At 40.1% G+C, this 23,189-nt stretch overlaps 1 protein-coding gene across 7 annotated transcripts in view; it reads right to left on the bottom strand.

Annotated features, from left to right (window-relative positions):
- Positions 1–23,189, bottom strand: part of SMARCD3 (SWI/SNF related BAF chromatin remodeling complex subunit D3) — an 83,879-nt gene that overhangs the window by 16,518 nt on the left and 44,172 nt on the right. For all 7 annotated transcript variants that reach the window (XR_016467959.1, XM_090143343.1, XM_090143341.1 and 4 more), the window contains 6 exons: positions 13,782–13,904; positions 8,462–8,584; positions 6,768–6,863; positions 6,161–6,262; positions 4,485–4,646; positions 3,552–3,649 (listed from right to left, as the gene is read on the bottom strand). Coding sequence is in view for 6 of the 7 variants with exons in the window: in XM_090143343.1 (XP_089999469.1) it covers positions 3,552–3,649; positions 4,485–4,646; positions 6,161–6,262; positions 6,768–6,863; positions 8,462–8,584; positions 13,782–13,904 (704 nt within the window). In the remaining variant the exon portion in view is untranslated. The remainder of the gene's footprint in view (positions 1–3,551; positions 3,650–4,484; positions 4,647–6,160; positions 6,263–6,767; positions 6,864–8,461; positions 8,585–13,781; positions 13,905–23,189) is intronic.

Here is a 23,189-nt window from a genome sequence, read left to right as displayed (position 1 = left end):
ACTGTATGAGTTTCAACAGGGCCAAGCGTCAGGTCCTGCATTTTGGTCACAACCACCCCAGGCGACCCTACAGGTTTGGGGAGGAATGGCTGGAAAGCTGTGTGGTGGAAAGGGACCTTGGTGTACTGATGGACAGTCAGCTGACTATGAGCCAGCAGTGTGCCCAGGTGGCCAAGAAGGCCAGTGGCATCCTGGCTTGGATCAGGAATGGTGTGGTGAGCAGGACTAGGGAAGTCATCCTGCCCCTGTACTCGGCCCTGGTGAGGCCTCACCTTGAGTTCTGTGTTCAGTTTTGGGCACCTCAGTACAGAAAGGACATGGAGGTGCATGGAGCAGGTCCAAAGAAGGGCAACAAGGCTTGTGAAGGACTTAGAGAATACGGCCTATGAGGAGAGACTGAAGGAACTGGGGCTTTTTAGGTAGAGGAGGCTGAGGGGAGACCTTATTGCTCTCTTCCAATTCCTGAAAGGTGATTGCAGGAAGAGGGGGGGGGGTAGTCTCTTCTCACTGGTGACAGGACAAGGGGAAATGGCCTCAAGTTGTGCCAGGTAAGTTTAGGTTGGATATCAGGAAACACTTCTTTACAGAAAGGGCTGGTAAACACTGGAATGGGCTGCCCAGGGAGGTGGTTGAGTCACCATCCCCGGGGGTGTTTAAAAACCATTTGGATGTGGCACTCAGGAACATGGTTTAGCAGAGGGTTGTTAGAGTTGGGGTAGTATCGTTAGGTTGTGGTTGGACTCGATCTTTAAAGCCTTCTCCAACCTGAGTGATTTTGTGATTGGAAAAGTTTCTTCACCGTCAAGGTGTTAGAAGACTGAAATGGGCTTCCTCGACAGACATGGGGCATCAGTTGCCTCACATTCCAATAATGCTCTCATTAATACGCTTTAATTTCTGGTTAGCTGTAAAGTGGTTAGGCAGTTGAATCAAATTATCTTTCCAGGTCTTTCCAATTGAACTATTCTAATTTCTTAATTCTAATATAAAGCAAATCACCCTTATCTTGATGCCTGATAGATTCTTCAAAAAATACAGCCAATCATGCCTTCCTGCTACAGAAGCTATACTGACTTTTCCCAAATATACCACATTTAATCACACATCTATTAACTCCATCCACTTTTATAGTTAGTACAAATTGGCTTCCAGGACTGATCTTGGTGCATCTGAATTTCTGGGCACAAAGACACATGACATTCTGGAGTTAAGGCTCACAGTGAGCCACAAGGATGACCAGGGACTGGAGAACATGCCTGCCCAGAAAAGCTGCCAGAGCTGGGTTCACCCAGCCCTGAAGAAGAGTCTTGGGAAACTGACTCGATGGATGGAACTTTTTAAATTTTTATAACTCATGATTGTAATTAAAGGGATAAACAAACATCTAACAGGTTTGCGATACAAGAATATTGAAGAACTACACTTTGTAGAACATTTGTGTAATGTTAAGAAGGTAACAGATGGCTTGCTTCTTTGCAGAAATGGAAATGCTACCTCTAATTTCAGATATGACAGCAGCAAAGAAGAATAGCTCTAGCTCCAGCTTAGGCTCACGTAATAAGATTTTACTTGTGAGTTTTAAATCTGATGCATTCAGTTTTGCATTGTTCAGAAACTATTATCCACTCTATATTTTTTTATGGCATCCTCTTTCAGGATACATACATTTAAAAAGTATTTTTTCAGATTATAATCTTTCTGTTCATTTCTATTTAATTTCCACTTCATTCTCACTTATTTTTTTGTTGCTTTCTTTCTCAAAAAGCAGGGATGGTTTGTATCTGAACATTAGTTCTAAAATGCCGCAATGAGATTAGAATAGCTCCTGTTTTCACCTGTGTGCGCCCTAACAATCCTAAAATGAATAACTAATCTAGGTGACCCTCTTGTACAAGATAGGCCTAGAGATAAATCTGAAGAGCATATATATTTAAAATCACCAGCAATTAAAAACCTCTGGTAGTGGCTGACATACTGTTTCAATGATTGACTACACTCACTGTTAACAATTTAACACAATGGAGCAGGAGAAAGGGTCTGTGAGAGTCTGTTCAAAGCCAAGCTGGACAAGGCCAGGAGAAATCTGATATGATTTGAACCAGCTTTGAGTTAGTAGTGGGGAAGTCTTAGATAAGCAGTTAGCTTCTACATTATTCTGTGATTTTAGTAGTCTGATCTACTTACTCCCATTAAATTCAAACTTCCAGATAATTTTTTCTGTTGCCTGAGACTACAAACATCATATTACCCCTTCAACGAACATTATATCTCCCCTTCGCAGCAAGTTAATACTTCCTCTATCCACAGCCTTATCTCACTATAGCATAATACTGTCCAGTTCTGTGTGGTGCACAGAGTATGTCAGAATACTACTATACACAGCATCCTCCTCTTCAGCTTCTAGCTGAAAGAAATTATCTTGCCCCTGGGACTTATTTTTTGGAGACATGGCAAAGAACTGTCAGTTAGTTCCTTGTCATTTTTTTTCCTAGATAATGACTACATGCCTCTGAGGACCTCACCTTTTTCTTTTTGCTCCATCAAACAGGTCAAAATCATTTTCAGTGACAGTACATACACAGTGGTCAACTCACACAGTGGTCAAAAGCCACTTTTAGACTACTGTTTCATACAGTCAAATTAATTGAAAAACAAAGTTTTATTTTTACAGCCTTTGTAACTTCAAAATTTATCACATATATTACAAAGTTGAAATAAAAAAAATCATTTTTAAGCATATTCAGGAATATTTGTTGTGAATATTCTGTAGGAAATCAATTTCCTAAGCTCAGTTAATGGTAACATTTAAATACTCAGAGTTTTGATCAAAACTACAAAGAAACTTAGAAAAGACTGAAATATCCAACAGCAAGTTTGCAGTTCTTGTGAATCTCTCCCCTCCTCCCAAGTTGTCACTTAAGTATGGAATGTGCTGGATGTGCCCTACATGTAGGTAAAGCTGTACATTAACCATGCCAAAAACATGCCTGCTTCGGCAAGGATTTCAGGAAGTTCACTGCTTTGGCTGTAATAACCTCTGAATCTTGTCATTCTTTAGATCAACTCTTTAGAGGATCCCTGAATAGCTTGCATTCTTAGAGTCGGACTAGCACCCAAACCAGCTGATCCAATCCCAACCAAGCATGCATGGACTGGCCACTGTATTTGAAACCATTACACTGCTGCATATTTCACATAATAATCGGGTGGTTAGAATGAATGTCCATGACATTTCAACTCCCTTTTTTCCCCCCCCAGTGGATTCAAACTTGTTTTTCTCCCATTAGGAATGAAATCCGACCAACTCTTAATATTATTTTAATACGGATAAAAAGAGTGAAAAGTTTTGCATTCTCCTACAAGAATGGTGCCACTCCACTGAAAATATTCCAGAATTATATAGACCAGAATGTCAAAGAGAATAAACACAAGAAGTCCAAGGCACTGACCAGGATGTCAGAAAACCTGGATTCTGGTCTGTGCTACAGTAGCTGTTTCTGTATTTACGCACATTTTGCACATGACAGTGCTGAGCTGACAGACAAGCTTACCTGATGATATGGTTTATCACAATAGGATCTGGTGGCAGCAGCAAGTTGGTCAGTCTCTGAGGGATTTCAGAAAACTTTAGCCGCGGACAGTCAAAAATCTGGAATACAATGAAGTCTGTTATCCTTGTCCAAAATCTAATTTGCAGTTAAGAAAGTAAACCATTGGCTCAAAAGTAAAGGAATTCTACAAGCTATAATTCTGTCCCCTGGTCAAATGCCAGCTGTTACACTTTGCTCACAAACCCTCCCCCTTGAAGAACTTCCAAAATAAGTGAGGTATCCTGAAAGCTACAGAAAAAAACCACTTACGATAATGATAGCTCATATAACACCACTTTTACTAAACTAATGTAGTCTCATTTACAGAAAGGGTGGAGATCCCTCCCAGCATCCTCAGTGGTTAATTCTAGAGGTTGTTGTGAAAGACAAGAAAATCTTAGTGTGCTACTTTGAAAACATCGTGCAAAACACTGAGAGTATCTTAAAATTTGAAGCAGATTTAGGAAAAAGATAGCTTTTCTAATTGTATCTTTCATGTCTTCCGCCTTTCATAGATGGAGGAAAAGAAGGGACAGAAGACTCTACATATGATCTGGTACTCAGAAGCAACAGTCTTTATCATGTCACTGAGATACCATCTTTCGCTAAGAAAAAAACAAGCAACTATAAATCAAGACAGTGAAAGAGAGCTTTTCTTCCTGGAAAGGCTACAACTTTTGCGCAGGTCATAAGTCATCAGATTCCTGATAACACTGGCAAATGGAGGAGGTGCTTACTTTTATTTTATGAGTTCTATGTCAGTGTCTGTTGAAAACCATTCAGTACTGAAGACTGCAAATTATTAAGCGAAAATTCAGAAATTTTGTTCCATCTAAAGTTTGCAGATGGATAAAGATCACCTTGAAAGAGACACTGTGTCTAAAAAGGAATTACCTGTTGGAAGTACTTGTCACAGTTAATGTATTCCTTATCATGGGAATCTTGCAGCTTATTTGTTTTGATGTACTGCCAGAGAGCCTGGATGATAGCTGATCGGGTCTGCGTGTGTATCCCCAGCAAACGGGCTAATCGTGGGTCTAGTTTAAACTGTGGAGGCTGCAACACAATGAAAAGGAGAGAGATGGTAACAGAGAGAATAACAGACACCTGCACAGATAGAGTTTTAGCTTAAGTTTTCTGGGGACTTCGTTCCACATGTGAAGTACCCCTTTCAGTGGTGGAAGTCACATCAGTAGAAATTGCTCAGATTTGCACCACCACCATAGAATAACTATGCCTAGTGTTTGGAAAGAAAGAGGGACACTGTACATGTGCTGTGCAAACAAGCTATCTGTATCATGCATAATTTGGCTTTAGGGACTGGAAGACAAAAAAAGAATGATCCCGACTCAGAATTAATGGAGATTAGCCACAAATTGAGAGCATGAATTCAAGATGATACTTCTGCTATTTCTAATAATCAATCAGCTGCCTCCCATCAGCAAACTCCATTGGAACTCTTTTTTTTTTTTTAGACGTGCTTCCAAAATTCTGCTGCATATCAGAAAGTGTACCTGGTTACAACTTGTCAATGGAATCTATTTCTCCTGACTTATGTGGTACAACTCTTCAATTACCCTGCTTTACATTTCTAACAATATAAATTCTTTAGGTACTCCGGTGTCTGGTGCCTCTTCACAAGCGCACTCATTCATGCTTAATATTTGCCACATTTTTCTGCAAGGATTACATTGTTGGGTTTCAGGTCACCCAAAGTCAGATTTATAACAAGACAAAACTTCAGGGTAAGAAAACTTGCTTAAAAGCATAAATTCATACTAATGGTGATTGTAACAAACTCAATGTGTTTTCCTAACAATCAGGATTGCAACTATATCAGCATCTCAGTTAGGTCATACGCTCTCTAAAATTAATAAAATTGTCTATTCTAGGAAGACTAAAGACTATCCTAACTTTTCCTTTTTGTTTGTTTCCTGTGACTGGAATCAGGAAACTGATTTGGAAGCAAGCTTTGCTAGCTCTGAAGTGAAGAACTCTTATTTTGTGTGTGTGTTCAGTACAGACGTTTCTAGTATAGAACTATTGCTGATAAAAGAGAGGAATCAGGAACACTGAAACAGTGCAATGACAAGTCTATCCCACACAGGGCAATGTTTTATACCAGATTAGAGTGACAGTGTAACCAAAATTTAACAACCTCAAAAAGCTGTGTTGTCTGCTCTGACAGTACACTGCCACAGCTGCACTGCTGGTTCAGGTACCTCCAGCAAGAGCCATTCCTTTGAAACGTAGCATACGGGAAACCTCCCCTTCATGTGCATCTTACCTCACTACTTAGCAAGAAGTCTGAAGAGGCAATGTATATTCTTTCTGCAAGTGATACTAATCATCATCATGCCAAGAACAGTATTTTGCCAGACTATAACAAACTTAAAGCATTAAGAGAACACATCAAATAATCTGGCAGTTCAGTATAATTATAATCTCTTTGGACAGCGCGACATTCTGAGTCCACATTTATTATTTCTTGTGGAACATGATGGGATGAATTTACTCCACTGCAGTATGCCCTAGCGGGTGTATTTTCCATGATAAAAACATACACTGACCTGGTAGTCCAACATTAGGAGTAACGTGCACCGCACACTGACATCACCTGGTCTTTTCACCTGGAAGCCATCAGTCTCCTGAGTTGTGGGAGTTCTGTGCCACTGCCAAAAACAAATAAATTGCTAAGTAAAGCCAATTAACATGTCAGCCTTTTTTTCCACTGACACAGAAAACTGCGTGCCCATCAATGGGGCACCGTGCACAGCACTCCAAACAAGACAAGCAGTAAGCCCTGGAAATCTTGCAATTAAAAACCACACAAAAAACCCACATCATTTCTTGCTCTGCCCTCACAAGGCTGTTTTAGCATACAACCTGTTTGGATGCTAGTACGCTTCACTTGTCAGCAGAGATGTGCACGCTTCTTTTTCATTACATGAATTCTTTTTCTAAGAGACAAACTACATCACTACTACACCTATGATTTCATACTATATAGATTCTGTTAGTAAACATTCCAAAAAAGAAATGCTATTTTGAAACCCCTGAAAAAACCATAATTGAGATAATAAATTCAATGCAACTTAAACAAGGTAGGTAACAGGCACGTAGCTGTTTATCTGTGTTTGTACAGTGTATGAATGCAAAAGTGCATCAATTTCCTACCTCCACAAGATGGTTGTCAGGTCCATAAAGATCTTTGTCCAGTTCAATGACTAAACTCTTAAAAAAAGATGAAAACTTCCGTTTCTGTTTGCTGAGCTGTATAACCAGAAGAAACAGATGTTTTAGACTGCATATAATAGCCTGTGTTATGTGCTTTCTTCTCAGGCTCTCTTCTCATACAGATCACAAGTATGCCCGGTCTAATTGAGTTTTCCCTCTGACAAAGGCAGGGAAATATGCAAAAATCTAGCAGTGATAGAACAATACACAGCAAGGGAAAAGTTTTCCTTGACTCTGTGAATAAGGTCACTGCATCACTTTTAAGTTTGTATTTTTTTCATAAATGCCAAATTCTTTGTCTAAATTCTCAAATAGCAGCAAGTCTTACAGATTAGTCGTACACTAAGTATCTCCTTTTACATTTTGCCTTTTCATCTAATTAGCAGTACTTGCCATTTGCTCTACAGTTCACGTTGTCTAATTAAAAAGCTGGGAGGTCTATCTCACTTTCTGGACAATACACTCCACAACGTTTCTTTCAATCATAGAATCATTTGAGTTGGAAGGGACCTCTAAGGGCCATTGGGTCCAACTTTCCTGCTGTGAACAGAGACACCTACAGCTCAATCAGGTGCTCAGAGACCCATCCAGCCTATCCTCAAACATCTCCAGGGAGAGGGACTTTCCCTCTGTGCAACCTGTGCCAGTGCCTCACCACCTTACTGTGAACAATTCTTCCTAATATCCAGTCTTAATCTCCCCTCCTTTAGTTTGACACCATTTCCCCTTGCACTATCACAGCAGACCTTGCTAAAGAGTCTTCCTTCTTACAACCCCCTTTAGATACTGCAGTGCCCCAGGGGAGGTTTCAATGACTTTACTCTTATTTACTGGAAGTTACTTGGAAGTACACCCTCCTTCAATTTAAAATTTGCCAGTAACTGAGATGCCATGATAAAAATTGGGCAAGCTTTTTTTTCCCCAGTAACAAAGTTCTGTTGTTATCAAATCATATACTCTAGTTTCTAATCTGAATTTGTCTAATTTCAGTATCCAGATGCTGAAGTTTGTTTACGCTTTATTTTCTATCAGGATTCCAATTCACATACTGTTATCACCAGATAGATGCACAGTGAATGGTTTGCTTTCTCCATCCGTTTATCTTATGAAATACTTAGCTTGTGAAGTCTATGTAAATAGCTGAGACCCTGACTGGGAAAGCCCAGTTTTCACAAATGAAAGCAAAAAACCATCACAGATGTTCCTGATTGCTCAGTCAATAAAACTTCTCTTCCATCCTTGCTCTGACCATCCACACATCCTCCTGCACTCCAAGAAAAGGAAAAATGCTCTTCTCCTTGCTGTCTTACTCCTCATAAGACGCAGTGGCCTGCTGTAGGTCCGACTTGTCGCCCCTCTTGTGGCCTGGATCCTGTCATATCTTTGAAGCAGTACTCTTCCAATATCATCCTACCTGTTCTGTCCTTAAGACTGCTCTGCTTCCCACTGCCCTCCCCAGCACCGCCTTTACGGTTGTATCCCTCACTCCTGCTGGACGTACTGCTTTCCTAGCAGTAATAAGCCAATGCTGCTGTTTAGTGATATCTTGACTGAGTGAATATTCCCAGTAAAGCCTGTCACCCTACAGGACAAGCTCTCTTTGCTGGCCCCACTGAAGAACAAGTCAGTCATACATCATCCAGGAGCTTCCCCTCCACTCGAAGCTCCCATGATGCGATGCTGCCGTCGGAATCATCAGCGTCAGATTTCGCAGGATTAAATGTGTTGGAGATATAAAGTCTCAGCTTCCGCTTTTGCTGTTACACAAAAGGAGAGAAGGACATATCCAGGTTAAGTCCAGGTCTCAAGGCAGCCACAGGAAAGACTTTCAGTAGAGAATTTGCTTGTATATGAATACGTTGTAAGTAGAGGAAGACAGGAGGCTGCAGATCCTGTACCTCTGGTTTAGATATTTGAGATGTCATTGTAAGAAAAGCACCATATGACATCCTTCTTTTCTAGATACTAGCTGGATTGCTAGAATTCAATTGTACATCTTCTGCTACATGAACAACTTTCATAGTCAAATCAGAGTTCAGATTTGTACACGGCATTAAAGAATCCAGCTAATGCTGCAAATTACATGCCCTGTGCCCCATCCTACCTCAACCATCATACAGTCTGGTATAATCCTCAACACCCTCCTGGCCTGACACCCACACTGGCACATTCCTGCTTCCTAGCCCTTTTTTTTTTTATCCCATTTATCTTAAGTCAAATACACTGCAATTCCAGTTCTATGTACATAGGCAGTCTTTTTTCTTAATAGCTCCTTCTGGGTGCTCTAGTGATATTTCAGTTTTTTTCTCCTTTTGATTTCCAATGGCATTATCCCCATTCTTCTTTTTACCCTGGCAACTCCTCTCCTCATATTTGCCCATATACAAGTAGGAAGTGTCAGATTTTGGAGAAAACAGACACATCACTAAGATAATATTCTGTAAAAGAAGGTGATCTTGTTCACATCTAAATATTGTAAATGTCTTCCTTTCTCTTAGCTTTCAGTTTCTAGCTTCCTTGGAGAGTCCTCCTAAAACTGAGTTAATAACAATGACTAATTCCACTGTGAAATACAAAAGATCTCTCCTTCATACTTTCCTGTTTCCCTTTGCTAACCCCTTAAGATGTTTTTTTCTTGCAATTCACACACAAGCCAGATGCAGCTTACATTTCAGGAATGGCCTCCTGCTGGTCCCTATGCTTTCCCTGCCCAGTCAAAGCCAGAGTCTGCATATCATTTGTTTCTCCTACACCGCTCTTTGATTTGCTGTCCTCAATACTACACAGTGAGTTGCCTTTCTCCTCACCGTAACCATTACAAGTCAGCCCTCTTCTTATACACTGACATCAGAAATTAACTTAGAACAATTAATAATAAAAATCCTAAGCAATGGCTGTCTTTAAAGCTGCAGGTATTACTGACATCTACATGAGTATGGTAGAAAGCTGAGCCTCTAATCTCTGCTAAAGGAAGACATCCAAACTGATAAGCAAAACAGGTTGTCTTTGGAGATTGATCCAAAAGATAAAGAACTATAACACTATTAAGGCAGCTATTATCACCCATGGAACACACAGAAATATCCTTGCTCCTGACTCATAATAAGTACCTATGGAAACAGAGCAACTGCAGCAGAATTCCAGTAAAAAAGGGGCTTTAAATCTTAAAAAAAAAAAATTCTTCATAAGCAGCAGAATAAGGGAGCATAAAGAAAGAAAAAAAACTCACATTTGTTGAAGTTTAAATAGAACTTTTTAAAAAATCTGAAGTGTTCATAACTTTTCTCTGCTAAATTGTCATTGGTGATGATTTATTTCTTTAAGCTTACCCTTAGTCCAGCAACTCTCAGTAACTTGCTGGGTGTAGAAAACTCTGTAGGATAACGTCTCAGGGAGACACAGAACTCTTTTTTTAATCTCTACAATCCAGCTGTGTTTGTGCCATTGCTTTCTCTCTCAGTCTCCAAGTTTCTGCTCATGCTTCAGACTTCCTTCTTAATGAGGCAGTCTCCGATCCTTCCTGCCCCTCCGACCTGCATTCCAGATGACACAATCTCTCCCTTCACACCCCTGCCCTCCCTATAACAGATCTACCAAGCCAAGCAACCCTTAGGACAATAGCAAATACCAGTCTCTCCCTTTGTGCAGCTGGGCCTCCGCCCTTAAAAACAGCTTACAGAGTCTACTGCAATCAGGTCAGCCATCACAGTTGTCACAATCAGTAACTCTAGACCTGACTTGCAGAATACAGTCAGATCTACCAAAGATATAGCGCACTGCAAGCATGTTTTGCCTGTTCATGTTGAAAATCATAAGCCTTTTACCCCAGTGGCTCAATTCAGCCCTAACTACTTACAAGTAGTATAGAATGGTAAGGCTGCTGGCACAATGTCTGATAGCATGTAATTATTCAGCCAAGAAGCCAACCAGGAACACAGTAACACACTGGTGTGGCACTACTGCCAATTCAGTCCTCTCAATAACAATGCATAAGTATTCTCAGAAAGGAAAACAATTGGAACTCCTAGGATCCAATTCATGAACGCCCAGGACGCAGTTCCATCCAAAGCCTGCTGACTCTGAGGTGACACTCAAAGGTCGAGATCAACATAGATGTTAAGGATAAAGACAGTAAGACAAATGTAAGCTATAAGTCAACACTCCTAATCTATCACCTACTAATCAGAGGATATACCTCTGCCCAGACTGATCTCCTCACACTAGGGAAACTGTAAGCTATTTGGCTTTTTATTTTAATTGAAAATGTCACAAATGTCTCAACTAAAGATGAAAAGATTCCTAAAAAAAATTCAGTACATTGTTTGTTTAAATTGAAACTGTCATAGATTCTGTTTTACCTACAACATTTTGCAAATGGCTTGCACAGACATTTCCCATACGGAGATTTAAGATATCTTTTCAAAAATTTTAGTAGTACTTAATGGAATACCTCCACTGAGCCATAGGATCACTAAGCTGGTAGCAACACAGAAGCCCACATCTCATGCACCTGTATCACGTTGTGCCATACAGAAACTCATGAACACACAGTTTAATAAACAAGGTCTTTGTTACTCCTCCTTGACTTAGAGAAATTTTGCTTCTCTACAACCCCTTTCTAATTTCAAGCCTAACCATTACTTGATCACATTTCACAGAATCACAGAAGGACTTGGGTTGGAAGGGACCTTAAAGACCACAACCCCTCCTGCAGACCCACCAGCTCAGGCTGCCCAAAGACCATCCACAGCCTTGGACACCTCCACGGATGGAACACCGACAGCTTCCCCCCCCCACCCCCGCCCCCCACTTAGTCACATCACATTAAGTACAAGATTTTTATTATCAAAATAACTAGCCTTTATTTTAATGATGTTTGAAATCAATTGACAACTATTTTATAGAAGAATTCCTTCATGCACAACATGCCTTCCAAAACTTTTTCTTTACCATTGACAATATCTCCCAATTTAGAGTCATTAGCAAATTTCACCTTCAAATTTCAGAACTAGCCTCCCAAATTCTGACATCAAAAACATCAGCGAAAACACTGCAAATCTTGGTCCCAAGTTTTAAAGATTAAATAAATTGGCTTTAAGGCAGACCAACAATTACCATTCCAGTGGAACATAATTATTTTCAAAGTTCTCTATCTCAGCCAGTTACTCACCCAGGTGCAGCTTTTCTGACAGTGATGGGGTATATCCCATCAGAACCTCACAGAGACACCTTGGTGAAGTCCTTCCAAATTTCCCTCTATATTATGCACAAACAATGGCACGAGACAATGACATAAGATGATACATTCTGCCCATGCACCTAAGTCTCAAGATAGTCAGGAACGCCAAACAGCTAAAAAGCATTGGAGCTGTCACTTCTCTCCATCATCTTAATTTTTATTATTATTTTGCAATCCCTACCTCTTTCTCCTTAACTTTCCATCAGAAATCAATAAAAAACTTTTCTCAAGTTGGGGTAAATGACACCTGCAGCATTTGTTGATTTAAATGAGTGCAGGCTTGATTCAAAGAGCTCAACAGCAGTAGGCGAAGAATGATACCAAAATCTTGGCAAAGTATTTGTCCCCTAAGAGTATCTCTTGGATGCTCTAGATGTAGAACCTAGCTGAAGGAACAATGTGAGTTTCTTAGAATGATTGAATGGCAAACCTCAGATAAGAAGTGCTGTAGACACAAGTCATTCTGAGCAGAAACAACAACTAAAACAACCAAAAAGTCTTGCCAGAAAGAATGCTGAACAGCATAGAAATGTCAGCATTTCATAAAAACTGCAAGTTCCTTTCTGCCAACAATCTGATAACAATTCCTCAATCATCTCAAAACTTGAAAACAGGGAAAGAATCTAGATCTACAAAACCAGGGAGAAGCAGTTAGACTCTGTGACTATTCAGACACTTAGGCTCTTTCTGAACATAGAAATGGAGAACCTGGGAGTGAATTACTTAATCTGAGGTACTGCTGACAGTGGTAAAGTGAGCTGGCAGGTGGCTAATCCTTCACCCTGCACTCTTAACCAGCCTCATAGAAAATCAAGGCCGCCTTACTTCTGAGTAATACCGCAGATGTCACCCATTTCAACAGTGCAGCTGTTCACACAAGATGAAAGAAACAGAGACAGGCTCAGTGTATTCTATGCACTGTCTCCAATCAATGTTTGAACCATCTCCCTCAAAACACTCTCCAAAATAACTAATCTTCCAACATGGGAAAAAAAACCAAAGCCAACCCAACACTAGGCTCTAAGTCTGTGGCTCTAAAGAGGCTGTGAAGCTTCCATCCTTCAAGATTTTCAAACCTCAGTGTGGCCTTGAGCAGGAAGTTGAACTAGATGCATTCCACAGTTACTCCTTAACCCAATCTTTTCTGTGATTCAGTGAAACAGCACTGAAAAACTGACAAAAGTATCATTTCAGTAGGAAAAATTGATGGGGAAGTGCTGAACTTGATTTAGTAGAAGTCTTAAAAAAAAATTCACTTGTCCTTTTCTTACACGAATCGTGCTTTTATAGGGTATTTAAATGCTTATATTTCTGCAAGATCTTCAACATTTTTCCATGACTAATTTTTCCCATCATATGTTTCATCATTCCACAATTTTAGATTTTGACTGAAAACTCCCATGAAATGTCGTTTCCTCATCATACCACTCTAAACTCTTACATTCCTCTTTCTAGTCATTCTGATACAAAGTTCTTCAAACAGAATTTCTTTTTCATAAGCTATATTCCATTTAAAGACTTTCAGAAGTTACAGTTGATAATATCCACAAAATTTGCTCCACCATTTTTCCATACACATTGTTCCCCAACTGCTTATTCTTAGGAGCTCTGTGTGATTCATTTCAAAATGTCTCTGTTAACAGGGCCTTTACTGGGAAGATCACTCCACCACATCGTTTCCCCTTACATCAGTCTAGGAATTTTTCTTGACATACCTTCATTGGCCTCTTCAGTGCCTCCTGAATATCCACGCGCTTCCGCATAATGGTCTGGTCTAGTTTGCGTTCAAAAGCCAACAGATCCATGTAGGCCTGGGACTCAGGAACTAGCTCTCGGATCTGAGAAGGAAGGAATACCCAAGCGTTGGAAGCAATAACATCCTATGTCCCAGAGCAGTAATACTCCTTCTCAGCCACTAGACAGATGAGCTCAGAAGCTGTTATCCCTACGATGGTAAGTTTCTAGCGGGGCAGGTTGCAGTGACATAGTACAAGCATGACTGAAAAGCTGGAACATGGAATTAGAGCTGATGAACTTTGGATCCACAAGGCTGGAGCCACTGATGAATTTTTCAAGTGAGCCTTAGCTAGAAGTAGCCTGGGAGCCACAGTTCTTGGAAATGCAAAGTACTTCAAATTTGTCCTGCTTAAGCTAAAAAGGTTCTCTCTAAATACTGAAAATGAAAGATTAGGTATTTGTGTGGGTTTTTTTTTTTTTTAATAAAAGCAAGTAATATTCAAATGTCACTTCAGTGGGGCTCAGAGCATCTCCTTTATGAGGAAAGAGACCTAGAACTGCTCAGCCTGGAGAGGAGAAGACGTGGAGGGGAGGTGGAAAGGGGGAGGAGAAGAGCACATTCTTATCCTTACAAATATTTAATGGCCAGTAATCCAGATGATGAGACCAGGCTCTTTTCGGTGGTGCCCAGCAACAGGACAAGGGGCAGTGGGTACAAACTGGAACACAGGAAGTTCCATACGAGCATGAGAAAAAGCTTTTTTACTTTGAGTGTTAAACAGCACTGGAACAAGCTGCCCAGAGAGGTGGGGGAGTCTCCTTCACTGGAGATATTCAGAGTCCACCTGGATGCTTTCCTGTGCAGTCTCCTGTAGGGAACATGCTTTAGAAGAGGAGCTGGACTGGTAGATCCCTTCCAATTTCCACAGTTCTGGGATCCTACGATCCTGTGATAAGTCAAAATTGCAATTTAGGAAGGCAACCACTGTTGCCATATCTTCTTGGCTGACATGAAATTGACCTAAATATTTAAGTTTTGATATGACCAGAGATGCAGAGTCAACTTAAGTTCTTACTAAATTTTTCTGGTATTTAATATATTAGCTAAGCCATATTAGCTGTAAGAAGAATATCCCTTTTTATTCACCTTATTCCAGAAAGGTCAGCAGAGAATGTGATAGAAGTAGGTTAGGAGGAAGAAAGAGACAGAAGTCTCCTACTCAGCACAAGAGAGACCTGGTCATCCTGCAGAGTCAAGTGAAGAATCACAAAGGTGACAGAGTGACTGGAGCACCTATCCTGCACAGAGAGGTTGAAAGAACTGGGACTATTCAGTCCGGAGAAGAGAAAGATCAGGGGGATCTCATCAATGTCTGTGAACACCTGAAGGAAGGGTGCAGAGAGGATGGAGACAGGCTTCTCTCAGTAGGGTACCCAGTGACAGGACTAGAGGCAATTGGCACAAACTGGAATGCAGGATTCTCACTGAACACCAGCAAACACTTCTTTACTGTAAGAGTAACCAAGCACCGGCCACAGGTTTCTCATATTGTGGAGATACTTCTCCTTCTTGGAGATATTCAAAAGCAATGCTGACATGGCTCTGGGTAACCTGTTCTCAGAGCTCTTGTTTGAACAGGGGAAGGAGTTGGACCAGATGACTTCCAAGGTCCCTTCTAATCCAAACCATCCCATGATTCATTTGTGTGTAGTGAGAAAATACTAAAGATCTGAGTCTCGAAATAGGCACATACCCTTACAAGAAAAAGTCAGTTCTTAATTGGGAATAACTTAAGCAAGCAAACCACAAAAAAACGAAACTAAGTACAAAAGTACTCTACTGGACTGCCATGTCAATTTTTATAATACTCCAGCTTTCAGCTACATAATCAAAATATTCAACTGTTAAAATTACCTGTTCTATAAGAATTAAGAGCAAATCTGTATTCCTGTTTTGCTTTAAAATGAGAAGTCTGCAGTCTGAATTTCCTCTAAGACACAAGCATGTATGTGAGAAATGCCTGACAAAGAGGAACATGCCAAGGCAAGAGAGCTTCTCAAGGCGTGGGTACAGCTTCAGCACTTTGTGCATATTGTGTACTAAACTATTTCACTTCACAAGACAGAACTCCAAGATTCTTCTGGATCAAAAACAGTCATTTTTCTTTCATATTAAGAGCTACTAAGGACAACTGTTCCATGGTGTTGACATCAAACCTTCAAGTTGTGGGGAAGCTACTCACAGTGCTGGCCGTATCTGGCATCTGTTCACTTAGCCTGTTGGTATTGGGAACCTAACAGGTTCCTAGTAAAATCATCCTGTTTCATGATCATATCTTGTGTATACACATGTTAACTGTGCGTTGCAAGAACATAAGCACTACTGCACCAAGTCATCCCAGGTATCAGTCTCTCCCAATACTGAATCCCTGACAGCATTTGAAAGTTGATGTCCTTTATCACCTACAACAGCCTAAGGTATGGTGTTTCAGAACAACCAGGGACAGTCTGCAAACTAATTCATTTTGTTCACTTGGAACCTGCCAAGTGTTTATTTCACTTGATATCATCCTCTTGTAGGGTTGGAGCAGGAGTGGACAGGATGCCCCTAAGCACCTTCTCCACACTGCTCATACATTTTTCAGAGGTTAATTGTTTTCTGTCATCTCTTTATTTTCCAGGATGAACAATCACTCCCTACTGTATTTACACCAATGAAGACTATCGGATGTCTCTTTCAATATTATTTGTTTGTTCCTTTTGAAATTCTAGAACACCTGTACTATTTGCAGCAAGACCAATTCTTTTGAAAAGTAGAAATCATGGAGCTAAAGAAGTGCTTCACTTTTATTCCATGAAATTCTGTTCAGCTTTAACTGAACCACTATATTTTTAGCTGCTTGTCTGCTACTCAGTCTTACTATCAACTGACTAATCACAGAATCACCAAGGTTGGAAAAGACCCACAGGATCACCCAGTCCAACCATCAAATAATAAAAGAACACAAATATTTTTAGGAACAAAGCATGAAGAGCAAGCATTGCTCTGAAAGCATCCAAGAGCTACCAGACAGCTTGCAGAATAAGGACAACGAGGCAAAATTTTCCTCCACATAGCGAATATAAACCTTGACATATGAGAAAACACCCCCATGCCACTATCTTGTCCTGCAGAGAGCAAAGGCTTCCTCAGCTTCCTTCAACACAGAGCAAATGAATCACGTTGTACTGTGTTGTTTGAAAGATTCTGGACACAGTTTCAGACTTCTACCTCTGAGTCACAGCATAGTCAGTTCATGAACTCCCAGGCACACAATGAAGTGGGGAGCTCGCCTACGCAGCCCTCCAGTTCAAGCATATACTACAGCTGTGGTACAATTTCTCGTGCTGGTTCTAGAACTACTACAGATAGGACATAATAAAATTGTTAATAAGTTAGCAGAAACAGTAATCATCAATAAATATTTCTATCCTACATTTTTATATCTCTTACTACATGAAAGGGAAAAGGTATTTCCTATTCCATCTATAACCATCATTTAAGAAAGCACACACTCCAAAATTAGACAATAAAGATAATACTGCATATAATTCCCTGAATGCAAGTGGCTGCAGGTTAAAAAATTGTTTGGGAGAAGAATTATACATACTTTCCTGGTTATAATCAATGAATATAAAGATGTTACAATTATGAAATAAACAAGAGAGTTCAGCAAGGCAAATTATAACAACAAAAAGAGAATAGATAAAATGCTTACCCATGTCCTAGGCTCACTGCAAAACTCCAGAGGAGGGATCTCCAGAAGAGACCCTTCCCCACTGGTAGTCAGCTCTTAAAAGGGTCTAGGAGAGGTGCAGCCAGGCTCCACCCCTTCTGGCAGCAAAGGTGAACTGCCTTCACCTGTGCTCCCATGGCTGACCCACTGCTCCCCTAAGGTGATCAATCAGAGGTTCAGGCAACCTCTGCTCTTCAGCAACTCTGCCACTCAGCAGTTCCCATACACCTGTGTTCTAACTCTCTTGTAGGCAATAGTACAGCTGCAGGGAAGGCAGAATACTGAGCTAAAACAAAGGTTCACTCAGCTCAGTTTTGACCACTCTTATGGTCTTCTGTTTTCTCAATACAGTACTGGAATATTTTAGTGGAAGCATGATAATGATCTATGCCCATACTCTTTCCCAATTTTGTCTCAAGAATGAGAGAATAATCAAAGGTAAGCCCCAGGAGTAGCACATCACAAAGAATAATTTGATTTGTTTCTCTAACATAATTGCTTAAAAAGCAAAAGATATTTTTGAACTGCAACCAGTAGTACATAATTCATTTTTCTGTTTTCTTCGTAGGTAGCTGAAACTCAGTTACCTTGGTGTATATGTGATAAGGATCTGTACAACCTACAGATTTTCTTTTTGCACTTTCCCCTAACTGAAAAGCTCATAGCTTTTCATGCAAGCTTCCTCTCTTCTACAAGAGTTTTAAGTATAAATGTGTGAAGAGTACTTCAAGACCTGAATTATCTTTTTCTATTTTGAGAAGCTACAAAAATTACCTAGCAGCAGGAACTCATCATCTGATATTTTGAAGCATGTATGCTAAATCCTCTCTTATAATTACATGGATAACTGGAACAAATTAGCATTAGTAAGGTAGGGTTTTTCTAGGGGCTGAGGATCTTTTTCTTTCTATTGTGAAAATTCAAATATTTCAAAAATTTTAAAATAATAAGAGCACATTATTAATCTCTGTGCTTTTATCCTTCATTTCCATGGTCTTATTTTATATTGATGATAGCCAAACAATGCAAAAAAGTAGAATTGGGGCAATGAGGACAGTGAGCAGGAACAGCATAATGAGGAAGGCTCACAACTTCCTTGTAAAGGGAGCACAGTATGCATGTGCTTGTAAACAAACACACAGCTTGTGAAACAAACAAATAGATGGAATCCAAAGTCAGCAGTACTAGAATCCAGTACAAATCCAGTTGCAGCACTACTATTTCTTGGATAACCAAAACATCATGGGATAGCTTCTATGACTGGCAGTGTGATGTCTTGGAAGGCAATGAGAACCAGTTGTACACTACACAAAAGCCTCATCTAAAAGGTGAGCGTTGCGCTAAAACAGCTGAGACTGGGATGCATCTCCTACAAGGCACCTGATCAAGGAGAAGACAGAGCCTTTGAGACAGCTTTAAAATGCTCCACTGTAGCAGGCCCTCGTACTTACAGAGGACTTTAACCACCTTGATATTTGCCTAGGGACATAAGCACTAAGGAGATTTCTGGATTGGATTGATGACAACTTCTTAACACAGGTGATGATGTGCTTTGCTGCACTTATTACAAACAAGGAAGGAAGAACTGGTTGTGGATATGAAGACTAAAGGCAGCCCTGGCTGCAGAAAAAGAATGAGATAGTGGAGCGTGGGATGCTCTGTGAAGAGAGCAAGATCAGGACCTCAGAAGAGCAAGTTTTGGCATATTCAGGTATTTGCTCAGAAGGATTCCATGGGATAGCAGGGATCCTTAAAGGACAAAGGAGCTCAGGGGACATGGGCTGACCTTCAAGGACAGTCTTTTCAAAGCACAGGGGAACAATCCAGACCAGTGTGCAGAGTTGAGAAGGCCTGGCAAAAGATGAGCAGAGTTAAGTAGGGAATTTCTGAATGATTTCTAATGTCAAAAAAAAAAAGAAAAAAAAAGAAAAAAAAAGAAAAAAAAAACAGAGTACATGGAGGTGGGAGCCAGATCTAGCAGCTTCTCTTGGAAGACACACGCTCCATCCTGGCCCACGTGGCCCACTGTGGGTTTAACCCCAGTTTCTTTCTGGCCTGTGTCCAGAAGTTCAGGTGCAGTTTCAAAAGTGTGGCATAGCAGGGAATAGCCCCTTTCCTTGACCTGATGGCACCACTCAGGCTAATACAGCCCAGCATAATACAGCAAGCACATCAACTGCCTCCTCCAGGTCAGTGACAAAGGTGCTTAACAGAACAGCTGCTATGACAGATCCCTGTGATACTTGGGTTATCCACGTCTTCCACAATGGACTGTGTGACCCATTGGACATTATTCTCTAAGAACAATCATTCAACTATATTTTAACTCGTATGGTTGTCCACTTAACTAGACCAGAATGTATCAACTTGAATACAAGAATATAATGGGAAAAAGTGCTGAAAAATTTGCAAAAGCCAAGATAAATGAAATCCATCCACTGCTATCTCTTGGTCACAGATTCAATTCCACTTCATTATTTCATCTTTGCTACTGCTAAGATTGCCATTTCTTCCTTATGAACAAATAGCAGATCCAGATATGTCTCACTTCATCCTGGCAAAGATGGAGAAAAAGGTGGACAATGGTCATGCAGTAACCACAGAACAACAGGACAGCTATCATAATATGAGAGTAGAGCAGAGGAATCCCAGCAGCAGGAGCTGACTGTTTATAAAGAGAATGAAGAAGAGAGGATTAAAAAGAAAGGACAGCTGTATCAAAACCCATCAACACAGCTAGACAAGAAGTTTTCTGAAGAATCTGGGAAGCACTGAGAAAGACAGTAACTAACAGTGAGCAGCAAGATGAAGGAGGCATAGTTTCCTGTTCTAAAGTTGCACGCCACTCAGCAAGCTAAATAGGGAAAAGAGATGCACAGCTGTGGAGACAGAAGAATTTTCAGTAGAGCTTGTTGCATTAGAGTGAGTAGGCATAAAAGCTGAAGAAACAGAACAGTGAATCACAGTCACAATATCTGGAAAACTACGTACAGAAAAAGATAGACACTGACCAGAAGTAATGAGAAGACATGCTGGAACAAAGAAAGAAGAGCAGTTGGATGTGCAGTCATGTTTCTCAAAGGGCAGTTTGTGGCCTGAGGTCAAAACTGAAGCACACCTTATAGACTCAGGTCAGAAAGGCCATGTCAGCTGATGATATCTGCATACGCAACTATGAATGAAGATGTCTATGAACTTTTCTGAAATTTAATGAGGGTATTAATGAGAAAAAAGAAAGGATCCAGATGTAAAGAAAACATACAGCATATGCTGCGGCACAGAACTGTAATTAATGTTGAACACACTACAAAAACCTCTAAACCTTGTTATATTACAGTATGTCAGCCTAGACTTAATGAAGTCTCTTTCTGTTCATTAAAATTGCATTTTAGACAAAAGATACTCAACAGATCCAGTCTACTTCATTTAAGTAAAACATTTAACATGCAGTCATAAAGGGAAGAGCTACCTAAGACTGAAAATGTGGAGATTTGAACAAAAATGATGTGGTAAAGAACTGGCATGGAAAAAAAAAAAATAAGCAGAAAGTACCCCATGGACTGGTCTTGAAAATGATTTGATTCAGGTAATTGTATTAATAGATCTAGCATTAAAAAAAAAAAAAAGTAACAAAACAAAGCTTAATGATAAAGAATGTAAGGAAGCTGAGAAATGTGTCGTAGAAATGGGATGAAATATAACATTACAAAGCACAAGATCATGTTCCTCAAAGTCTATACCAATAATTACTGCTCTAACACGGGAATTCATCACTTGCAAAAAATAGAAATACTTGTGAGTATTAGTCAATCATAGAATGACTATATGCTGTATCACTGTGGAAAGGCTGTGAAAAAAGAAAATCTAATTCTAATGGACATCTCTTGCTCTCTCTGGTGGACATAAAAATGTCTTACTGCTTTTCAAGTATTGGTGATACGATATGTATAGTTCTAGTTTCCCCAGAATTAAAATTTAAAGAAGTTTAAAAGATGTGACTTTAGCCTAGAATAGACATCATGAACGACTGTGAGGATTAGAATCACAGGGAGCCATGTGTATTTGGAAAACTAAAAGCACTAGCCTAGCTAAGCCTAACAACAACCAAAAAAAAAAAAAAAAGTGTGGAGGAGAAGCTGCCAAATCTAAAATACCTCAGAAGTAAGGAAGCTAATTAGTCTTGAGGCAGTAATTGCATGAGATGGCTTCTACAACAGAGTGAACAAGACTGGATGTGACAGGAAGTTCCCTACAGTTCTGTAATATCTTCCAGTGTGCAACAGTTTGGTAGGCTGGACTATTCTTATACAATTATACCTACATAAAATTAAGTTCATGTCAAATAGCTGAACTGCAGCAGAAAAGCACCCCACCAATTAGCAACAGGCTCCAGCCAAAGCACAGTCTTCGTAAAGGAACCTGGAAGTCCCGCAGCTGGTTAGCCATGCAGCTACCTGACTATCTCAGCAACTAATCCTGAGCACTCACCCCCTTTTCTATTACATCAGACAGTTCTCAGCAGTAAAATGTGTTTAATGTAACAGTTCACAGTTCCCAGGAAACACAAGGAAGAGTCTGCAGAACTCCTGTGGCAAAAAATGCTGGCTGGCTGAAAATCACTCAAGAAGTAGATTTGGGAAGTTGGAACTTTTACCCCCCGTTTCATTTCATTCCTTATCCACAGTGTAAATCTTCCACTTGACAGGACACTGATTTACACAGTGTTTCGCTATCTCCTGAATGGTGAGAATAAGGAGGTTCTGATACACTTGACTGTGCCTAAAGAAGGACTTTAATCCAGACACAAAATCATACCACTGATATCATCACTTCAAGTGCACTGATAAGAACTCCATTACAGACAGGACTCTAGCAATTTGTGTTGTCTTATTACTGCATCAGTTAAAATTACTGGCTGACAGTAACAAAGGGGATGAAAGACAGGAAGATTTGGAGACAGCATGGTTCTGAATGGTGCAAGCACTGGTTAAGCTTTTTGATTTATGTGAAGGGTAGGCTCCATCTATTAAAACTTATCACAAATTTGATAAAGATGTGTTAAGTCTTCTATTGCCAGAGAAGTTTGGCTACCTCCGTTTGAGACCTTTGCATCTAGTAAAGGCACCAGATAAAGGAAGAAAAAAAAAAAAGCTTTTAAGTATACATATGTTTAAAATGTCATCCATAACAGATGATTGTCTCTGAAAAACAATTGTGAGACAGACAAGAAATCTAGCTTTCATTCTAAGAAAGTACAGACCCTAAGAAGGAATGAGGCTTTAACACACCATGGAAACTACAAGTAATTCAAACCTCTGGATTTCATAGCAGCCTACTCCTTTCAAGACAGCAGCATGAGAAAATGAATGCCTAACTCATGAAGACTGTACTATCACAGAGTGACAGGAAGTGAAAATTTGTCATTAGGTGTACCAAAAAGGGCTCATTTCTTCAGTTGGTTGTAACTAGGTACCTTCAAAATGTCACAGAAGAGGTTGCTGCAGAGTGTGGGTTTACACTAGTAGTTGAAAGGCAGATGTGAAGAAGAGAGCTACGCACCTCTGAAAAGAATTCTGAGCCCAGAAAGATCAACAGAAGCCAAAGAAAATG

The sequence above is a fragment of the Phasianus colchicus genome, chromosome 6 (assembly GCF_987193195.1).
Source record: "Phasianus colchicus chromosome 6, bPhaCol1.hap1.1, whole genome shotgun sequence".
NCBI lineage: Eukaryota > Metazoa > Chordata > Aves > Galliformes > Phasianidae > Phasianus > Phasianus colchicus.
Note: the sequence above shows the minus strand (reverse complement) of the source record. Positions and strands in the feature narration are given on the sequence as shown.